This window comes from Dama dama, chromosome 33 (assembly GCF_033118175.1).
Source record: "Dama dama isolate Ldn47 chromosome 33, ASM3311817v1, whole genome shotgun sequence".
Taxonomy (NCBI): Eukaryota; Metazoa; Chordata; class Mammalia; order Artiodactyla; family Cervidae; genus Dama; species Dama dama.
The window spans coordinates 15,257,515-15,274,705 of NC_083713.1; the positions used below are offsets into that span (position 1 = coordinate 15,257,515).

General features: G+C 34.4%; 1 protein-coding gene across 1 annotated transcript in view; it reads right to left on the bottom strand.

The window, feature by feature from the left end:
• The window catches only part of ZNF804A (zinc finger protein 804A), a 319,276-nt gene that overhangs the window by 47,675 nt on the left and 254,410 nt on the right, over window positions 1-17,191 (bottom strand). The window contains exon 2 of the mRNA XM_061135657.1: window positions 14,080-14,223. Coding sequence (XP_060991640.1) covers window positions 14,080-14,223 — 144 coding nt within the window. The remainder of the gene's footprint in view (window positions 1-14,079; window positions 14,224-17,191) is intronic.

Sequence of the window (17,191 nt, forward strand, 5' to 3'; positions counted from 1 at the left end):
TCAGTTGTAGCATTAGACTCCCACTAGTTTCCTTTCTGGGTTTCCCAGGTGGCTCAGTAGTAAGGAAATCACCTGGCAAGGCAGGAGATGTGGGTTTGACCCCTGGGTCCAGAAGATCCTCTGTAGAAGGAAATGGAAACACACTCCAGTATTCTCGCCTGGAGAATCCCATGGAGAGAGGAGCCTGACAGGCTACATACAGTCCATAGGTCTCAAAGAGTCGGACATGTCTGAGCATGCCAGTTTGAGGGTTTCCTTTCTACCACTTTTACCTTTGTTCTCCCAGTTTATTTTACACATAATAACCAGAGGCATTTCTTTTTGAAAAAGCAAATCACATGATCTGACTTTCCAGATGGAAACCTATCATCCTAGAGTGTTAAGAGTATATCCCGTAATCTACACTATGGCCTACCTTTTTTTTTTTCTTTTTTGAATTAATTTTTATTAGAATATAGTTGATTTACAATGCTGTGTTAGTTTCTTCTATATAGAAAGTGTTCATTTATACATATAGGTTTATGTACCATTCTTTTCAATATTCTTTTTCCCATAGAGGTCATTAAAGTGTATTTAGTAAAGGTTATTAGTTATCTATTTCATGTATAGTGGTGCATATATTTCAATTCCAATCTCTTAATTTATCCCTCCTCTCCCTTTTCCCTTTGGTAACCATAAACTTGTTTTCTATATCTGTGACTCTATTTCTTTTTTTAAATAAGTTGATTTGTATCTTTTTTTTTTAGATTCCACATATAAGTAATATCATATGATATTTATCTTTGTCTGACTTCATTCAGTGTGACAATCTCTAGATCATCAATGTCACAGCAAATGACCTACCAAAATTTACCTAATCTGGCCCTAAGCATCTTTTCCAAATTCATCTCCTGTAGATTTCCTTAGCTTACGCTTTTTGCCAGTCACATAACTTCCATTTTTTATTGAAAGGAGCCAAACACAGTCATGCCCCAGTTTATTGTGGGAAGTATTCATACGCATCTCTCTCTCACTTGTTCACTCACTTTAAATTTCTACTTGACTGTCATCTCCTCAGAAAGGTCTTTACTCATTTTCTTATCTAAAATAATAGCTGCACTTCATTTAACTCCTACAGTTTTATTTTTCTTCCAAGATGTAAATATCTAAACTTAAATAGTGAGTTTTGATTCTGCTTGTTGACTCACCAAAATTCAATTCTACGAAAGAAAAGTCTTTTCTTTTTCACTATTGGTATTCACCTAGATTTGTTCTGCATATGTATGTTAAGATCTGAACCATTTATGATTTAATCATTGCATGGTTCCTATTTCCCTTGCCAGTTACTTTTATAATTTTAGAAAATACATATAATCAATATAGTTACAATAAATTTATTAGACATGTGCATTATATTTACAGCAAATTAAATAAAATCATATATAAATTATCTTTCCCCTTCTCTTATCCCCCAATTAGAGTCTTAATACTATTGTTCTTACATGAAAGAAAAAAAAAAGATAATTCCCTTAATAGCTGTCACAGTGTAAATTTATAAAAGCTCAATTTCAAAATGAAGTTTCCTGAATTATAGCACAGCTTTCATCACAGTGATGCTTTGTGATATAACATGCTACTGATCTGAGAGACATTGTTCATACCATAAGTGAGGAGCATTGTAAAAACTAACAGTAAATTTTTCTTTCAATTACTTGAAAAGCATATAATGTGGATGTTAATGTCACTCTTGCACTCAGTTAGGATTTCCAAAACTTGGAAAGTCAAAAGAATATACAGTATTTTCAGTTAAATGCTGGTCATTATCTAAGGAAACTTTTAAGAATAATCTGATATCTATAATGGTCATCTTTGTTTTTGTTTCCATTGATAAGGCTATTTTAGAACTCATGAAGTTAGTTGTAGAAAATGGAGAGTAATGTCAATTATTGTTGTTCATTTAAATGCAAATATATGTTGAGGTATGTTCCTTCTATTCCTGCTTTTTGGAGAGTTTTAATCATAAATAAGTGTTGAATTTTGTCAAAGGCTTTCTCTGCATCTATTGAGATAATCATATGGTTTTTATCTTTCAATTTGTTAATGTGGTGTATTACATTGATTGATTTGCGGATATTAAAGAATCCTTGCATTCCTGGGATAAAGCCCACTTGGTCATGGTGTATGATTTTTTTAATATGTTGTTGGATTCTGTTTGCTAGAATTTTGTTAAGGATTCTTGCATCTATGTTCATCAGTGATATTGGCCTGTAGTTTTCTTTTTTTGTGGCATCTTTGTCTGGTTTTGGAATTAGGGTGATGGTGGCCTCATAGAATGAGTTTGGAAGCTTACCTTCATCTGCAATTTTCTGGAAGAGTTTGAGTAAGATAGGTGTTAGCTCTTCTCTAAATTTTTGGTAGAATTCAGCTGTGAAGCCATCTGGTCCTGGGCTTTTGTTTGCTGGAAGATTTTTGATGACAGTTTCGATTTCCTTGCTTGTGATGGGTCTGTTAAGATCTTCTATTTCTTCCTGGTTCAGTTTTGGAAAGTTATACTTTTCTAAGAATTTGTCCATTTCATCCAAGTTGTCCATTTTATTGGCATAGAGCTGCTGGTAGTAGTCTCTTATGATCCTTTGTATTTCAGTGTTGTCTGTTGTGATCTCTCTATTTTCATTTCTAATTTTGTTAATTTGGTTCTTCTCTCTTTGTTTCTTAATGAGTCTTGCTAATGGTTTGTCAATTTTGTTTATTTTTTCAAAAAACCTGCTTTTAGCTTTGTTGATTTTTGCTATGGTCTCTTTAGTTTCTTTTGCATTTATTTCTGCCCTGATTTTTAAGATTTCTTTCCTTCTGCTAACCCTGGGGTTCTTCATTTCCTCCTTCTCTAATTGCTTTAGGTGTAGAGTTAGGTTATTTATTTGGTTTTTTTCTTGTTTCTTGATGTAAGCCTGTAATGCTATGAACCTTCCCCTTAGCACTGCTTTTACAGTGTCCCATAGGTTTTGGGTTGTTGTGTTTTCATTTTCATTCATTTCTATACATATTTTGATTTCTTTTTTGATTTCTTCTATGATTTGTTGGTTATTCAGAAGCGTGTTATTTAGCCTCCATATGTTTGAATTTTTAACAATTTTTTTCCTGTAATTGAGATCTAATCTTAATGCAATGTGGTCAGAAAAGATGACTGGAATGAGCAAGCATCACCCTCAATGGTGAAAAATTGAAAGCATTTCCCCTGAAATCAGGAACAAGACAAGGGTGCCCACTCTCACCACTACTATTCAACATACTTTTGGAAGTTTTGGCCACAGCAATCAGAGCAGAAAAAGAAGTAAAAGGAATCCAGATAGGAAAAGAAGAAGTGAAACTCTCACTGTTTGCAGATGACATGATCCTCTAACATAGAAAACCCTAAAGAATCTACCAGAAAATTACTAGAGCTAATCAATGAATATAGTAAAGTTTCAGGATATAAAATTAACACACAGAAATCCCTTGCATTCCTATATACTAACAATGAAAAAACAGAAGGAGAAATTAAGGAAACAATACCATTCACCATTGCAACAAAAAGAATAAAATACTTAGGAGTATATCTACCTAAAGAAACATAGGACCTATGCATAGAAAACTATAAAACACTGATGAAAGAAATCAAAGAAGACACAAACAGATGGAGAAATATACCGTGTTCATGGATTGGAAGAATCAATATTGTCAAAATGGCTATTCTACCCAAAGCAATCTATAGATTCAATGCAATCCCTATCAAGCTACCAACGGTATTTTTCACAGAACTAGACCAAAGAATTTCACAATTTGTATGGAAATACAAAAAACCTCGAATAGCCAAAGTAATCTTGAGAAAGAAGAATGGAACTGGAGGAATCAACCTGCCTGACTTCAGACTCTACTACAAAGCCACAGTCATCAAGACAGTATGGTACTGGCACAAAGACAGAAATATAGATCAATGGAACAGAATAGAAAGCCCAGAGATAAATCCACGAACCTATGGACACCTTATCTTTGACAAAGGAGGCAAGGATATACAATGGAAAAAAGACAACCTCTTTAACAAGTGGTGCTGGGAAAACTGGTCAACCACTTGTAAAAGAATGAAACTAGAACACTTTCTAACACCATACACAAAAATAAACTCAAAATGGATTAAAGATCTAAATGTAAGACCAGAAACTATAAAACTCCTAGAGGAGAACATAGGCAAAACACTCTCCGACATAAATCACAGCAAGATCCTCTATGACCCACCTCCCAGAATATTGGAAATAAAAGCAAAACTAAACAAATGGGACCTAATGAAACTTAAAAGCTTTTGCACTACAAAGGAAACTATAAGTAAGGTGAAAAGACAGCCCTCAGATTGGGAGAAAATAATAGCAAATGAAGAAACAGACAAAGGATTAATCTCAAAAAATATACAAGCAACTCCTGCAGCTCAATTCCAGAAAAATAAATGACCCAATCAAAAAATGGGCCAAAGAACTAAACAGACATTTCTCCAAAGAAGACATACAGATGGCTAACAAACACATGAAAAGATGCTCCACATCACTCATTATTAGAGAAATGCAAATCAAAACCACAATGAGGTACCATTACACGCCAGTCAGGATGGCTGCTATCCAAAAGTCTACAAGCAATAAATGCTGGAGAGGGTGTGGAGAAAAGGGAACCCTCTTACACTGTTGGTGGGAATGCAAACTAGTACAGCCGCTATGGAAAACAGTGTGGAGATTTCTTAAAAACCTGGAAATAGAACTGCCATATGACCCAGCAATCCCACTTCTGGGCATACACATTGAGGAAACCAGATCTGAAAGAGACACGTGCACCCCAATGTTCATCGCAGCACTGTTTATAATAGCCAAGACATGGAAGCAACCTAGATGCCCATCAGCAGATGAATGGATAAGGAAGCTGTGGTACAAATACACCATGGAATATTACTCAGCTGTTAAAAAGAATTCATTTGAATCAGTCCTAATGAGATGGATGAAACTGGAGCCCCTTATACAGAGTGAAGTAAGCCAGAAAGATAAAGAACATTACAGCATACTAACACATATATATGGAATTTAGAAAGATGGTAACGATAACCCTATATGCAAAACAGAAAAAGAGACACAGAAATACAGAACAGACTTTTGAACTCTGTGGGAGAAGGTGAGGGTGGGATGTTTTGAAAGAACAGCATGTATATTATCTATGGTGAAACAGATCACCAGCCCAGGTGGGATGCATGAGACAAGTGCTCAGGCCTGGTGCACTGGGAAGACCCAGAGGAATCGGGTGGAGAGGGAGGTGGGAGGGGGGATCGGGATGGGGAATACGTGTAAATCTATGGCTGATTCATATCAATGTATGACAAAACCCACTGAAATGTTGTGAAGTAATTAGCCTCCAACTATTTAAAAAAAAAAAAAAAAGTCAAAAAACAACAAAAAAATAAATAAATGCAAATATATTTTATCCAGTAAAAACACAATTAATTTTTTGTCATTTAGAAAAGATAACCCAAATATACTTTATTTTCCTACCAGATATAAACCAGTTTAGATATATTAAAATATTAATATCAGCATTCCTGCCTAACTACTAGCATTCAACTATATAGAAAAGCTATATGGTTGTTCTATAAATGATTCTTTGAACCAGTCTTCGTTTCTTATTGCTTTTTAAATTAATAAATAAAATGTTTAAACATATCATTTTATATTTTATGATGGTCACAATTGTACTTTTTGAGGGAAAGAAGGTAGCAGATATCCAGATTTCTATACACATATATATGCATATATTAATTTATATATGACACTTTCCAAATAAAATATTTGTGATTTTGTTTGTTGTATTTCTTTGTCTTATCTCTATAAAAACTTTGGGGCCAACGATAAGCTAAATAAAAGCTGCGTGGTATTTTCTTTAAAATATTTTGTCTTGACACTTTTTGACATCATATCTTATTTCTTTTTATATCTCCCCTTATGCGAATCACAGTCAGATCGCAACATTGATAATAACTTTTATTACAGATTCAAGGGCAAAAGAGTTTCTTTAGCCCACAGAAATACTGGGGTAAAAATAAAGTTGCGGTTAACATCTAGCATGTTCTCTTTTTATCAGGCACCACTTAAGCTTTTAACACACATGTTTGTTGATATAAGACAACAGTGACTTATTTTTATACTAAATAAAAACACTGATCTGCTGAGAAAAACAGTTTTTAATATTGTGTAGAGGGTTTTCTTAGCAGATTTTGTGCCATGGATCATGCTTCCCTGGTTTGAAAATATCATGCTGATGACTTGAACTTTACCTTTGGTTGCCCTTGGGGAATATCAATAAGAGGTGTCAACTATTTCCCCATTAATATCCCTGTTTACCCTACAAATGCAAGCAGTTGTCTCTGAGTACATAGGACTTCCAAACAGCTACAAAAACACCAAGGTAACTTTTGAACAGGAGTAAAGATGAGGGAGTATTGCACCATATCATATCAAAGTTTCCTAAAGAGTAAAATCTGTATAAAGAAAATGATTTGGGGATTAATACATCGATTTTGACAGATTTTTTAATTAAACATATTTTATATGCATTGTAATGCCTATTGGACACAAAGTATTTAGTTAGGCATGAAATTGAATATGAAACAACATTAAATAACAGTGACAATGATTTTCTCATCAACACAAAAAAACAAAACATATAGACATATATATTTGTGCGTGTATACTTTTAGTATTGTTGTGTTGTTGTTTAGTAACTAAGTCATATCTGCCTCTTTTGCTGCCCCATGGACTGTAGCCCACCAGGCTCCTCTGTACATGGGATTTCCCAGGCAAGAATACTGGAGTGGGTTACCATTTCCTTCTCCAGGGGATCTTTCCAACCCAGGGATTGAAACTGCATCTCCTGCATTGGCAGGCAGATTCTTTACCACTGAGCCACCAGGGAAACAGCACACCTACAGTGATACACACACACATACACATACACACACACACACACACACACACACACACATATATATTTAAATGGAGAAGGAAATGTGTGTGTATGTATATATATAAGCATATATGTATATGACATTGATCTCTATTTGTAAGGCAGCTATTTTTACCTGTAGGAAGCTCTGGACCCCAAGATTTTGACACAATGCTATTCAAAGTTTAAAGCAAAACAGCACAGGTTCAGGTTAACCTCTTGAAAATTTGTGTTTCTCATTTTGGGTTTAGGTGCTTATCGTCAGAAAACAGAAGAGCAGAGAATCAACAAACAGAAAATTTGAGCAAAAGACTTGAAAGAGCAACTTGCTGTAGTGGGGCTAGGAGGATAGCAGACTCTATCTTAAAATGGGTTCTGCATATATTCTCCAGTGGACACGCACATAATATTTCTTATGCATTTGCTATTCAACATCTGGGTAGGAGAAGGAGATGAAAGGTAGGATATAGGGTAGAGGCTGGGGGGAATTCATGAATAATTTCACTTTACTTAGAGCAAATTTCAGCATTACTTTTATGTGCTAATTATCATAATGCGATGTTAAATAATGATATCTGGATATATTCCAAGGTACATTTTATGCAGATCTAGCTTTACATAGCATCAACTATTTTTAAGTTGTCTTTAGACAATTTTTTACATACTAGGAAAATAGATTTTGAATACTCCTGATTGCACTCAGAGAAACGAAGGCAAAGCCATGGTGACACACACACTACAGGATAAGGAAATGTTAAAAAAAAAATCCTTCTCTACACTGGGAACAGAATATCATCAATAGGAGAATGTACTATTTTCAAATAGATTAGATAATAATGAAATTAGAAGGGGGAATATTGGAAAATACAAAGTGTTAAAATTCCCAGTGATTAGCCTTGTGTGTTTTAGAAGGAAAAGATCTACTTAAATGCTTAGGGTAAAATGGTGGGAAAATGATTAGAACCTTGTTTTATGGAATATGAAAAGACTGACTACTATTTGCAAGTCATGGTCATTTGAAAGTTTCTAGCATTCTGAGATATAATCATGGACAATCTATATTATTTTAGCCTGTTTCTTGTCTTTCTTGGAATTAACACTTCTATTAGAGTTACTGTAAGGTCTATATAACAATGTTGTGATAATCATACACAACATCTCAGAAGTTGTCTGTCCATAGAATGAGCACAGCGACACAATAGAATTTCAGCATATGAAGAACTGAAGATACCAACTTATGTAATGTCTTGTCTTGGCCAATAATATGACTTCTCCAAAGTTCATATTTTAAAAGAAAAAGGTGCCATAATTTTGGCAATTTGAAACAGCAGAGATGATCCAAATATGCATTACAATAAGAGCCATTTATTTCAAAACAGGAAATATTTCTTAGAGATAAGTTACAAACATCACCATGTTCTGCTATTAGAAGGTATAATCATAATAAAAACCAATCTTACAAAAATTCAGTGAGTTAAAGATTGCCAGAATTCTTCTTTGTCAAAGCTGCTCATAGAGATTTTAATTACTTACAGGTATAAGTAACTATAGATATAAATTACTCATAGTGTTACCAACCTCAAATAACCAAGATAGCAAATATTTATATGCCTGGATAAGGGAAGAATGAAGATGAACAGAAATATATACAACTACCCTGATAGCTCAGTTGGTAAAGAATCTGCCTGCATTGCAGGAGACCCCGGTTCTATTCCTGGGCTGGGAAGATCCACTGGAGAAGGGATAGACTACCCACTCTAGTATTCTTGGACTTCCCTTGTGGCTCAGCTAGTAAAGAATCCGGCTGCAATGTGAGAGACCTGGGTTTGATCCCTGGGTTGGGAAGATACCCTGGAGAAGGGAAAGGCTACCCACTCCAGTGTTCTGGCCTAGAGAATTCTGTGGACTGTATAGTCCATGGGGTTGCAAAGAGTCAGACACAACAGAGCAACTTTCACTTCTTTCAACTTTCACCATATATATACAAATATATATGTGTATATATATATATATATATTGTGTCTCTTTTATAGTTCTCTATTTCTGTGCTAAGTCACTTCAATTGTGTCTGACTTTCTGAAATCATATGGACCATAGCCTGTCAGACTCTTCTGTCCATGGGATTCTCCAGGCAAGAATACTGGATTCGGTTGATTTGTGCAATAGAAAAATAATTCATTCTTACACAGATTATCGATATATTGAAATTGACTTATGTTCACGATATTATTTGGTGATTTCTAAATGTAATAGTTCATTTTATCCTTAAATATAGGTATGCATGAAAGTTAATATTTAGGTACATTTTAGTTTTTAAACATGATTGAAATCACTGCTTATAAATGTGTGATATTTTTTAGGTGCATTTCTCTACTATATCCTACTTTTTTTTTTTTTACTCTTTATGGCATAATTATATCTAGGTGACATGGAGCAGAAACCTTTGCTTAAAATTGTAGTATTTTTCACCTACCCTGAACATTAACTGACTCAATAGACAGCCAGCCACGTAATAGATGGTGGAAAACAGGAGAGAAAGAGACTGAACTCCACTAGGGAAAGTGTAGGACAATGGCATTAGTTCAGATACTAGAAATGAGTATTTTATCCAGTCTGGCACAGAGTCAAGAAAGGACAAAACTTTCAGTTTAATTCTATTCAAATAATGGCTTTGAATATGACATGTCAAGACAGTACAGTTCAATGAAGATGAAGAAATATGTGTGTCTTTCTCTTGGGGCAGTCATTTGGGGCAGTGAAGATGCTTTGTACAAGGAACTTTCAAATCTTTCCTTTGTTCTGATACTCCAAATGGTTAAAAATAAGTGCAGTTATATTGAAAACACCCCACAGGAAGAATTCCAGGAAGGATGTGTGAAAGGACTGAATCAAAAATTGCTTTACCTGTATCTTATATCTTCTTAATAACCTTTCAATATTATTTTGCAAACAAAAATTGACACTCAAATATCATGAAGTGTTTTTTTTTTCTCAAGTGTCACATTACTGAACAGAAGCTTAAATGATTAGTAAATGTTCAGATTTGAGAACAAAGCGGCTCCATTTTTATAGCACTCTTAAGTCCCTGCAGGACAGCAAATTCCAACAACCTGACCTGACAGTGACTTCCTCTGGAGCAGAATGAAACAGCAGGCCATAAGGCACAGAATCTTGACTTGCTGGGTGAAGGTCACTTTGATGCCTTTTGGGAGATATTTCAACCCCACTAAAACCGGTAAAGTAAAGATCAAAATGTTTGAGGGGCAGCAGCAATAGAGCAATCATTCCCTTTTCTATCTTTTCATAGCATCAGCGTGACAAATCTCTTACAGTGAAAATAACTCTGAATTGCCCACAGCTGCCAGGTGAGAAGACAGACACAGTGTGGCTTTGGTTTCGGGCAGATGAACAGGTAAAAGGGTTTATAGGAAAACCTTTCTTTTTTACCTGATAGTGAGTTTTACACTTAAAAAAAAAAAAAATTCAATGACTAGAATTCAGAATAACAACTTCAGTGGAAATCTTCTAATAAATTTTTACGTGACAGAATCATTTAGAAAAATGTGGACGTGAGAATGGAGTCTGTATGGTTATGTATGACGAGCACATACGTTTTAACTACTTGTTGTATTTGATGCAAAATCCTTAAAATTTAGATCTAAAAAGGCCAGTGAAGTCATCTGGTTTAAACTTTCTGTATATAGATGCAAAAATGAAGGCCTGAGATGACAAAAAAAAAGGTAAGAAGTTTAGTTCATGATGGAGCTTGCCTGGCCTCTTAAGTGTACTTGCTATGTAATAAAATGTATGCTTACATAATTTCCTCAAGCATAAAATGTACATGCTAAGTATGTGATCTTTTAGACTTTTTAAAAACTTCTGTTTGACATTTCTGAGTTTGGGTAAATATATAACTAACATGAAGGATCAGGCTTTCTATGACATTTCTTTTAATCTTTCATCTTTTAAAAATGTAACCAAAAAGTTACTGCTGTTCAATAAACATATCTATTGTAATCATGCTATTTATTATTTAAATAAGGACTTTATTAAAAATTAAACTAGGGTGACAGACTGGTTCCCAATAGGAAAAGGAGTACCTCAAGGCTGTATATTGTCACCCTGCTTATTTAACTTATGTGCAGGGTACATCATGAGAAATGCTGGGCTGGAAAAAGCACAAGGTGGAATCAAGATTGCTGGGAGAAATGTCAATAACTTCAGATATGCAGATAACACCACCCTATGGCAGAAAGTGAAGAGGAACTAAAAAGCCTCTTGATGACAGTGAAGGAAGAGAGTGAAAAAGTTGGCTTAAAGATCAACATTCAGAAAACTAAGATCATGGCATCTGGTCCCATCACTTCATGGCAAATAGATGGGGAAACAGTGGAAACAGTGTCAGACTTTATTTTGGGGGGCTCCAAAATCACTGCAGATGGTGACTGCAGCCATGAAATTAAAAGACACTTACTCCTTGGAAGAGAAGTTATGACCAACCTAGATAGCATATTAAAAAGCAGAGACATTACTTTGCCAACAAAGGTCCATCTAGTCAAGGCTATGGTTTTTCCAATAGTCATGTATGGATGTGAGAGTTGGACTGTGAAAAAAGCTGAGTGCCAAAGTATTGACGCTTTTGCACTGTGGTGTTGGAGAAGACTCTTGAGAGTCCCTTGGACTGCAAGGAGATCCAACCAGTCCATCCTAAAGATCAGTCCTGGGTGTTCATTGGAAGGACTGATGCTGATGCTGAAACTCCAGTACTTTGGCCACCTGATGCGAAGAGTTGATTCATTGGAAAAGATGCTGATGCTGGGAAGGATTGGGGGCAAGAGAAGAAGGGGACAACAGAGGATAAGATGGTTGGATGGCATTATCGACTCAATGGACATGGGTTTGGGTGGACTCCAGGAGTTGGTGATGGACAGGGAGGCCTGGCGTGCTGCGATTCATGAAGTCGCAAAGAGTCGGACATGACTGAGCGACTGAAGTGAACTGAACTGAACTGAACTGACAGATACAAAGTGAGACAGTCCTAGGATAGTGGGATGTTAATTGTCTTTAACCACTGTATTTTCTGTTATGAAAAACTAATTTCTATGTTTTTAAAATAATAAGTTAACTATTATTTTGTATGTTTATGTAGCTTAAAATAATGATTTGCATTTGAACTGTCACTTATCTGAATATAATTAGGTTTTATGTATGCTAAAAAAAAACCTGTGCTTCTCTGGTTTTGAATAAAGCATTCAATAAATACATAAGTATAATTAAAAATGTGTGCTCTTTATACATTAATATTATGGTGTGGTCTGGTCAAATGATAATAAGAAAGAGCAATGAAAATTTATCTCTACCATTTTTATCTTTCCTGGAAAACTCTGATACTGTTTGAAGTTTAACAAACAAGAAGATCCTGATGAATTACTAAATAGGAGATATGTGCTTACTTAAAAAAAATGGTGAAATATTTGAATGGCATCTGGAAAAGCTAACAATAACTTCAATTATAATTCTCTATTTAATATTGGATGATTTAATTGCAATTAAAACAACTCTGTAAATATAATGGAATAATTTCAGAGATTTCAATAACAGTATTTGTTTGACTCTGATATTTCTTTTTTAAATGATTTAGCCTGTAGTATTTCATATGTGCAATAATATGAAACATAATACTAAGTTGAATAATAATGATCCCATTATTCAGTTTAAGAATTAGAATATATTAATACTTAATATACTCATGTGTGGATCACAATAAACTGTGGAAAATTCTGAAGGAGACGGGAATAGCAGACCACCTGACCTGCCTCTTGAGAAACCTGTATGGAGGTCAGGAAGCAACAGTTAAGAACTGGACATGGAACAACAGACTGGTTCCAAATAGGAAAAGGAGTACGTCAAGGATATATATTGTCACCCTGCTTACTTAACTTTTATGCAGAGTACATCATGAGAAATGCTGGGCTGGAGGAAGCACAAGCTGGAATCAAGAATGCTGGGAGAAATATCAATAACCTCAGATATGCAGATGACACCACCCTAATGGCAGAAAGTGAAGAGGTACTAAGAGCCTTTTGATGAAAGTGAAAGAGGAGAGTGAAAAAGTTGGCTTAAAGATCAACATTCAGAAAACTAAGATCATGGAATCCGTTCCCATCACTTCATGGCAAATAGATGAGGAAACAGTGGAAACAGTGGCTGACTTTATTTTTCTGAGCTCCAAAATCACTGCGGATGGTGACTGCAGCCATGAGATTAAAAGATGCTTACTCCTTGGAAGGAAAGTTATGACCAACCTAGATAGCATATTAAAAAGCAGAGACATTACTTTGCCAACCAAGGTCCATCTAGTCAAGGCTATGGTTTTTCCAATAGTCATGTATGGATGTGAGAGTTGGACTATAAAGAAGGCTGAGTGCAGAAGAACTGATGCTTTTGAACTGTGGTGTTGGAGAAGACTCTTGAGAGTCCCTTGGACTGTGAGGAGATCCAACCCGTCCACCCTAAAGGAGATCAGTCCTGGGTATTCACTGGAAGGACTAATGTTGAAGCTGAAACTCCAATACTTTGGCCACCTGATGCGAAGAGCTGACTCATTTGAAAAGACCCTGATGCTGGGAAAGACTGAAGGCAGGAGGAGAAGGGGACGACAGAGGATGAGATGGTTGGATGGCATCACCGACTAGATGGACATGGGTTTGGGTGGATTCTAGGAGTTGGTGACAGACAGGGAGGCCTGGCGTGCTGTGGTTCATGGGGTCGCAAAGAGTTGGACACAACTGAGCGACTGAACTGAAATTATTTAAAGGATCACCACCTGAAGAATACAATTTTCAAACTACTGTCAATCACTAAAAGACAACTGAATGGCATTTCTTTATATTGGTTATTTATTTCAGACTTGACTTTTGGTGGTTTTTTTTTTTTTAATGTCTTTTATGTAAGTCATTAAATTATCACCACAGGTTCACATCTTTAAAAATTGCATAGCAAGATAAATATATTATATTCATACAGTCTACATAATTCAAGTTATTACAAAAGTTCTGAAATATTAGAGGTTTTTTGACACCTCTTTCTTACCTGCTTGTGAGCGTGGTCATATGAATTAATGTGATTATCAAATTCCTGATGCTTGTAGTACTGCTTGTCACAGAGTTCACAGTAAAAATTGGCCTTCAGATCTTCCAGCGCTTTGGCTATGGTGTTCTCCTTCTCAGCATAATCCTGAAAAATAAAATTTTGAAGAAGGAAGCAATTAGTTTTCCTCTGAGGTTCCTTCCTTCTTACAGTTGACAGCTTAGTATAGTCATTAGAATTAAAAATAACATCACAGACAAAGAGATATATAAAGCAAATACCAGCAAAGCAAATTAGAAGAAATTATCAGTTAAAGAAAATTAAAGATTAACAGAAGAAATCAAAATAAATAATGGAAAGAATATAGAAATATGGAGAAGGAAAACAAATCACAGAAGAAATAGAAGCCCTTGCTTTAACAATTTCCTATGCTATGTTAGCACAGAAGAAATATGAAACTCATATAACTGTTAATTCAACTGTCAAGTTCTAGCTAAAGTGTCTATGTTTACTTAACATAAAACTTCTAAATTCTGAACATCGAAAATATGTTCTCCATATTGGTGTGCAAATATTCAAGCTTCGTAGTTTTGTTTGCTTCCCTAAATATCTGTACAGCAACTTATTCATCCCAAGTAGATTTCATTTGACTGTTTTCATCTTGACCCACATCAGTTTAGGTTGCACTTTTAAAATTCACTAGTCTTTGGAAAATGAAATTCATTCCTGCAAGTTATTTACCTAAACTAAAAAGAATTAAACTGTATAAACAGATTGCTTTCATCATGCTGATAGTAAATAAAGATCACTATACAATCAAACTCCTAAAAATATGAAAAATGCAGTGAGTTATCATTAGCTTTCATTTACAAAGCATAAAACAGGAAAATGTTTGTAGCACTTAGGTTTTCTTAAATCTAAATTTACTTGCTATTTCATGCTTCCTTAAATGTTAATTATGTCAGACATGAATAAACATTGCATGTTGAAACACTGTCCAAGTCTTTCCCTGAAGTACTGATATAAAGAAGACCTACACTTCAATCCCTACCATAGAATATATTTGTTTCTAATTTACAGATTGCCTCATGTTCAATTTATTTAAATTCAAAACAACTATACATTCAAGCCTCTTATGTGCTACACTCCCTCGGGCACTAGGATGTGGAGATGAAATGACACAATCTTTTCTATGTCAGTGGCAGTAATCCTCTCACTAAATATACAGGCTAGAAGAACTCATAGTTTGAATATTTAAATTCTACAAAATTTGAAAGTGTTTTACTAGTTGTAATTTCATGAGTGATTAATATGTTTGTTACCTTATTTTGCTATATATTTGTATAAGCATCATTTCAAAATGTTCACCATCATTCATAGGTATAACTTGTAGTATGTCTTGTAGCAATGCATAATACATCCGCCATAATCTGTATATACATAAGTCCTCTTTCTTAAAGACAGTGATTTGTCATTATGTTTGATTAATTTTATCAACTTCACAGCAAGAGGTAATAAATTGCAAAATCATTCAAATTGTTCATATATGAGTTGTCAATTTGAATAATTTACCATTTTCCAGCAGATTTCAGAAATATTCCCCATTATTCTTTTTGATTGCATCCAATATGTTTTTTTTTTAAGTTAGTTTAAAGTGATTAAAATGACTTATACAGATCTAAACTGCTTACTGAATTTTTACAAAATCTTCAAAATAATACTTTGTGGTTCATCCAATTTAAATGAAACAAAAATTAAGTACCATGATTTCATGGTAAAAGTGTGCAAAGCAGAGATAAAATTCTAATCAATATGAGTTGTGTTAATATTATAATGGCAACAGTCTGGTTCAAAGCAGAATTAACTTTCAAAACAATATTTTTGAACAGCAATTTCTTTGCAAGCTAGTAGATTTTCCTTATTAATCATAATTACAGTTAAGCTACTTCCTCTGTCTAAATTTTTGGTTATTTCTTATTATGATGTTGTTTTTTCCTTCCTAAGACTGATGATTTCCCAGAGAAGCAATACTTTTTCCTAATTTTTCTTTCCTCAAAAATGGGAAATCTGAGTAAAGCATACCGAGATTCTTAGGCTAAATTGCATTCTTCAAAAGTATAAGCCTTAGCCTAGATTTGAAAGAGGAAAACAAATCTAAAAATAATAGTCAAGATTTATTCAGTACTGTTTTTTTAGGATCAGTTGCTGATTAAGGTTTGGATATATTAACTCATTCAATCATGATTAAAATGATAAACATGTGCATTCGAGACATTTCCTCATTTTACAGGTGAAAGTACTAAAACAAAGGAAAGTTAAATATCTAGCTTAATGATATATAACAAATAAATGTGCAGCTAATATTTGAGCACAAAAAATCTGATCCATAGCACTTCATTATGTTTAAACTTTTAAGCAGAAAATAAGGTAGAGAGAACAATATAAGAGCTCCCACATACCCACCACTCGGCTTCAACAATTATCTGTAACTTAGGGCCAACCTTGTTTCATTCTATCCACTCCTACCTCTTATCCTTTCCCCTGCTTCAGATAATTTTTAAGGACAGTCCTTAATTCATATTATGTTATCTGTTAATCTTTCAGTGTGTATGTTTAAAATAGAAGAATTAAAAAATAATCATGAAACCCATATCAGATCTAAAAATAACAAACAAAAAAAACCTACATTCAATTCTTACTATCATCATATAGCCAGTCAGTGTGTTCACATAACTGCAATTGTCTAATATTTTAAAACAGTTTGTTCAAAACAAGATTCAAATAAGGCCCATACATTACCTTCATCTGGTATGATTCTTAGTCTCTTTCATGCTATATGTCCTGCCTCTCTTTGTTTTATTCCTCATATTATTTTAGCTTTCAGAATTTTTTTTTGATTATACCTTACATTTTCTAAAACATCCAGAACTATAGAAACATCACAAGAGGATGACAATAAACTTTTATAAGGCCTTCTCTTTAATAAAATCATTGTTAACATTTTGGCATATGTTTGTTCTCTTGCTTTATCTCTGTATCTTCCTCTAAGATGTTAAAAGCAACAGGATAATAGCTGAAGTTAAGGTTGCAAACAGTTTCACAGTAAGAAATATTT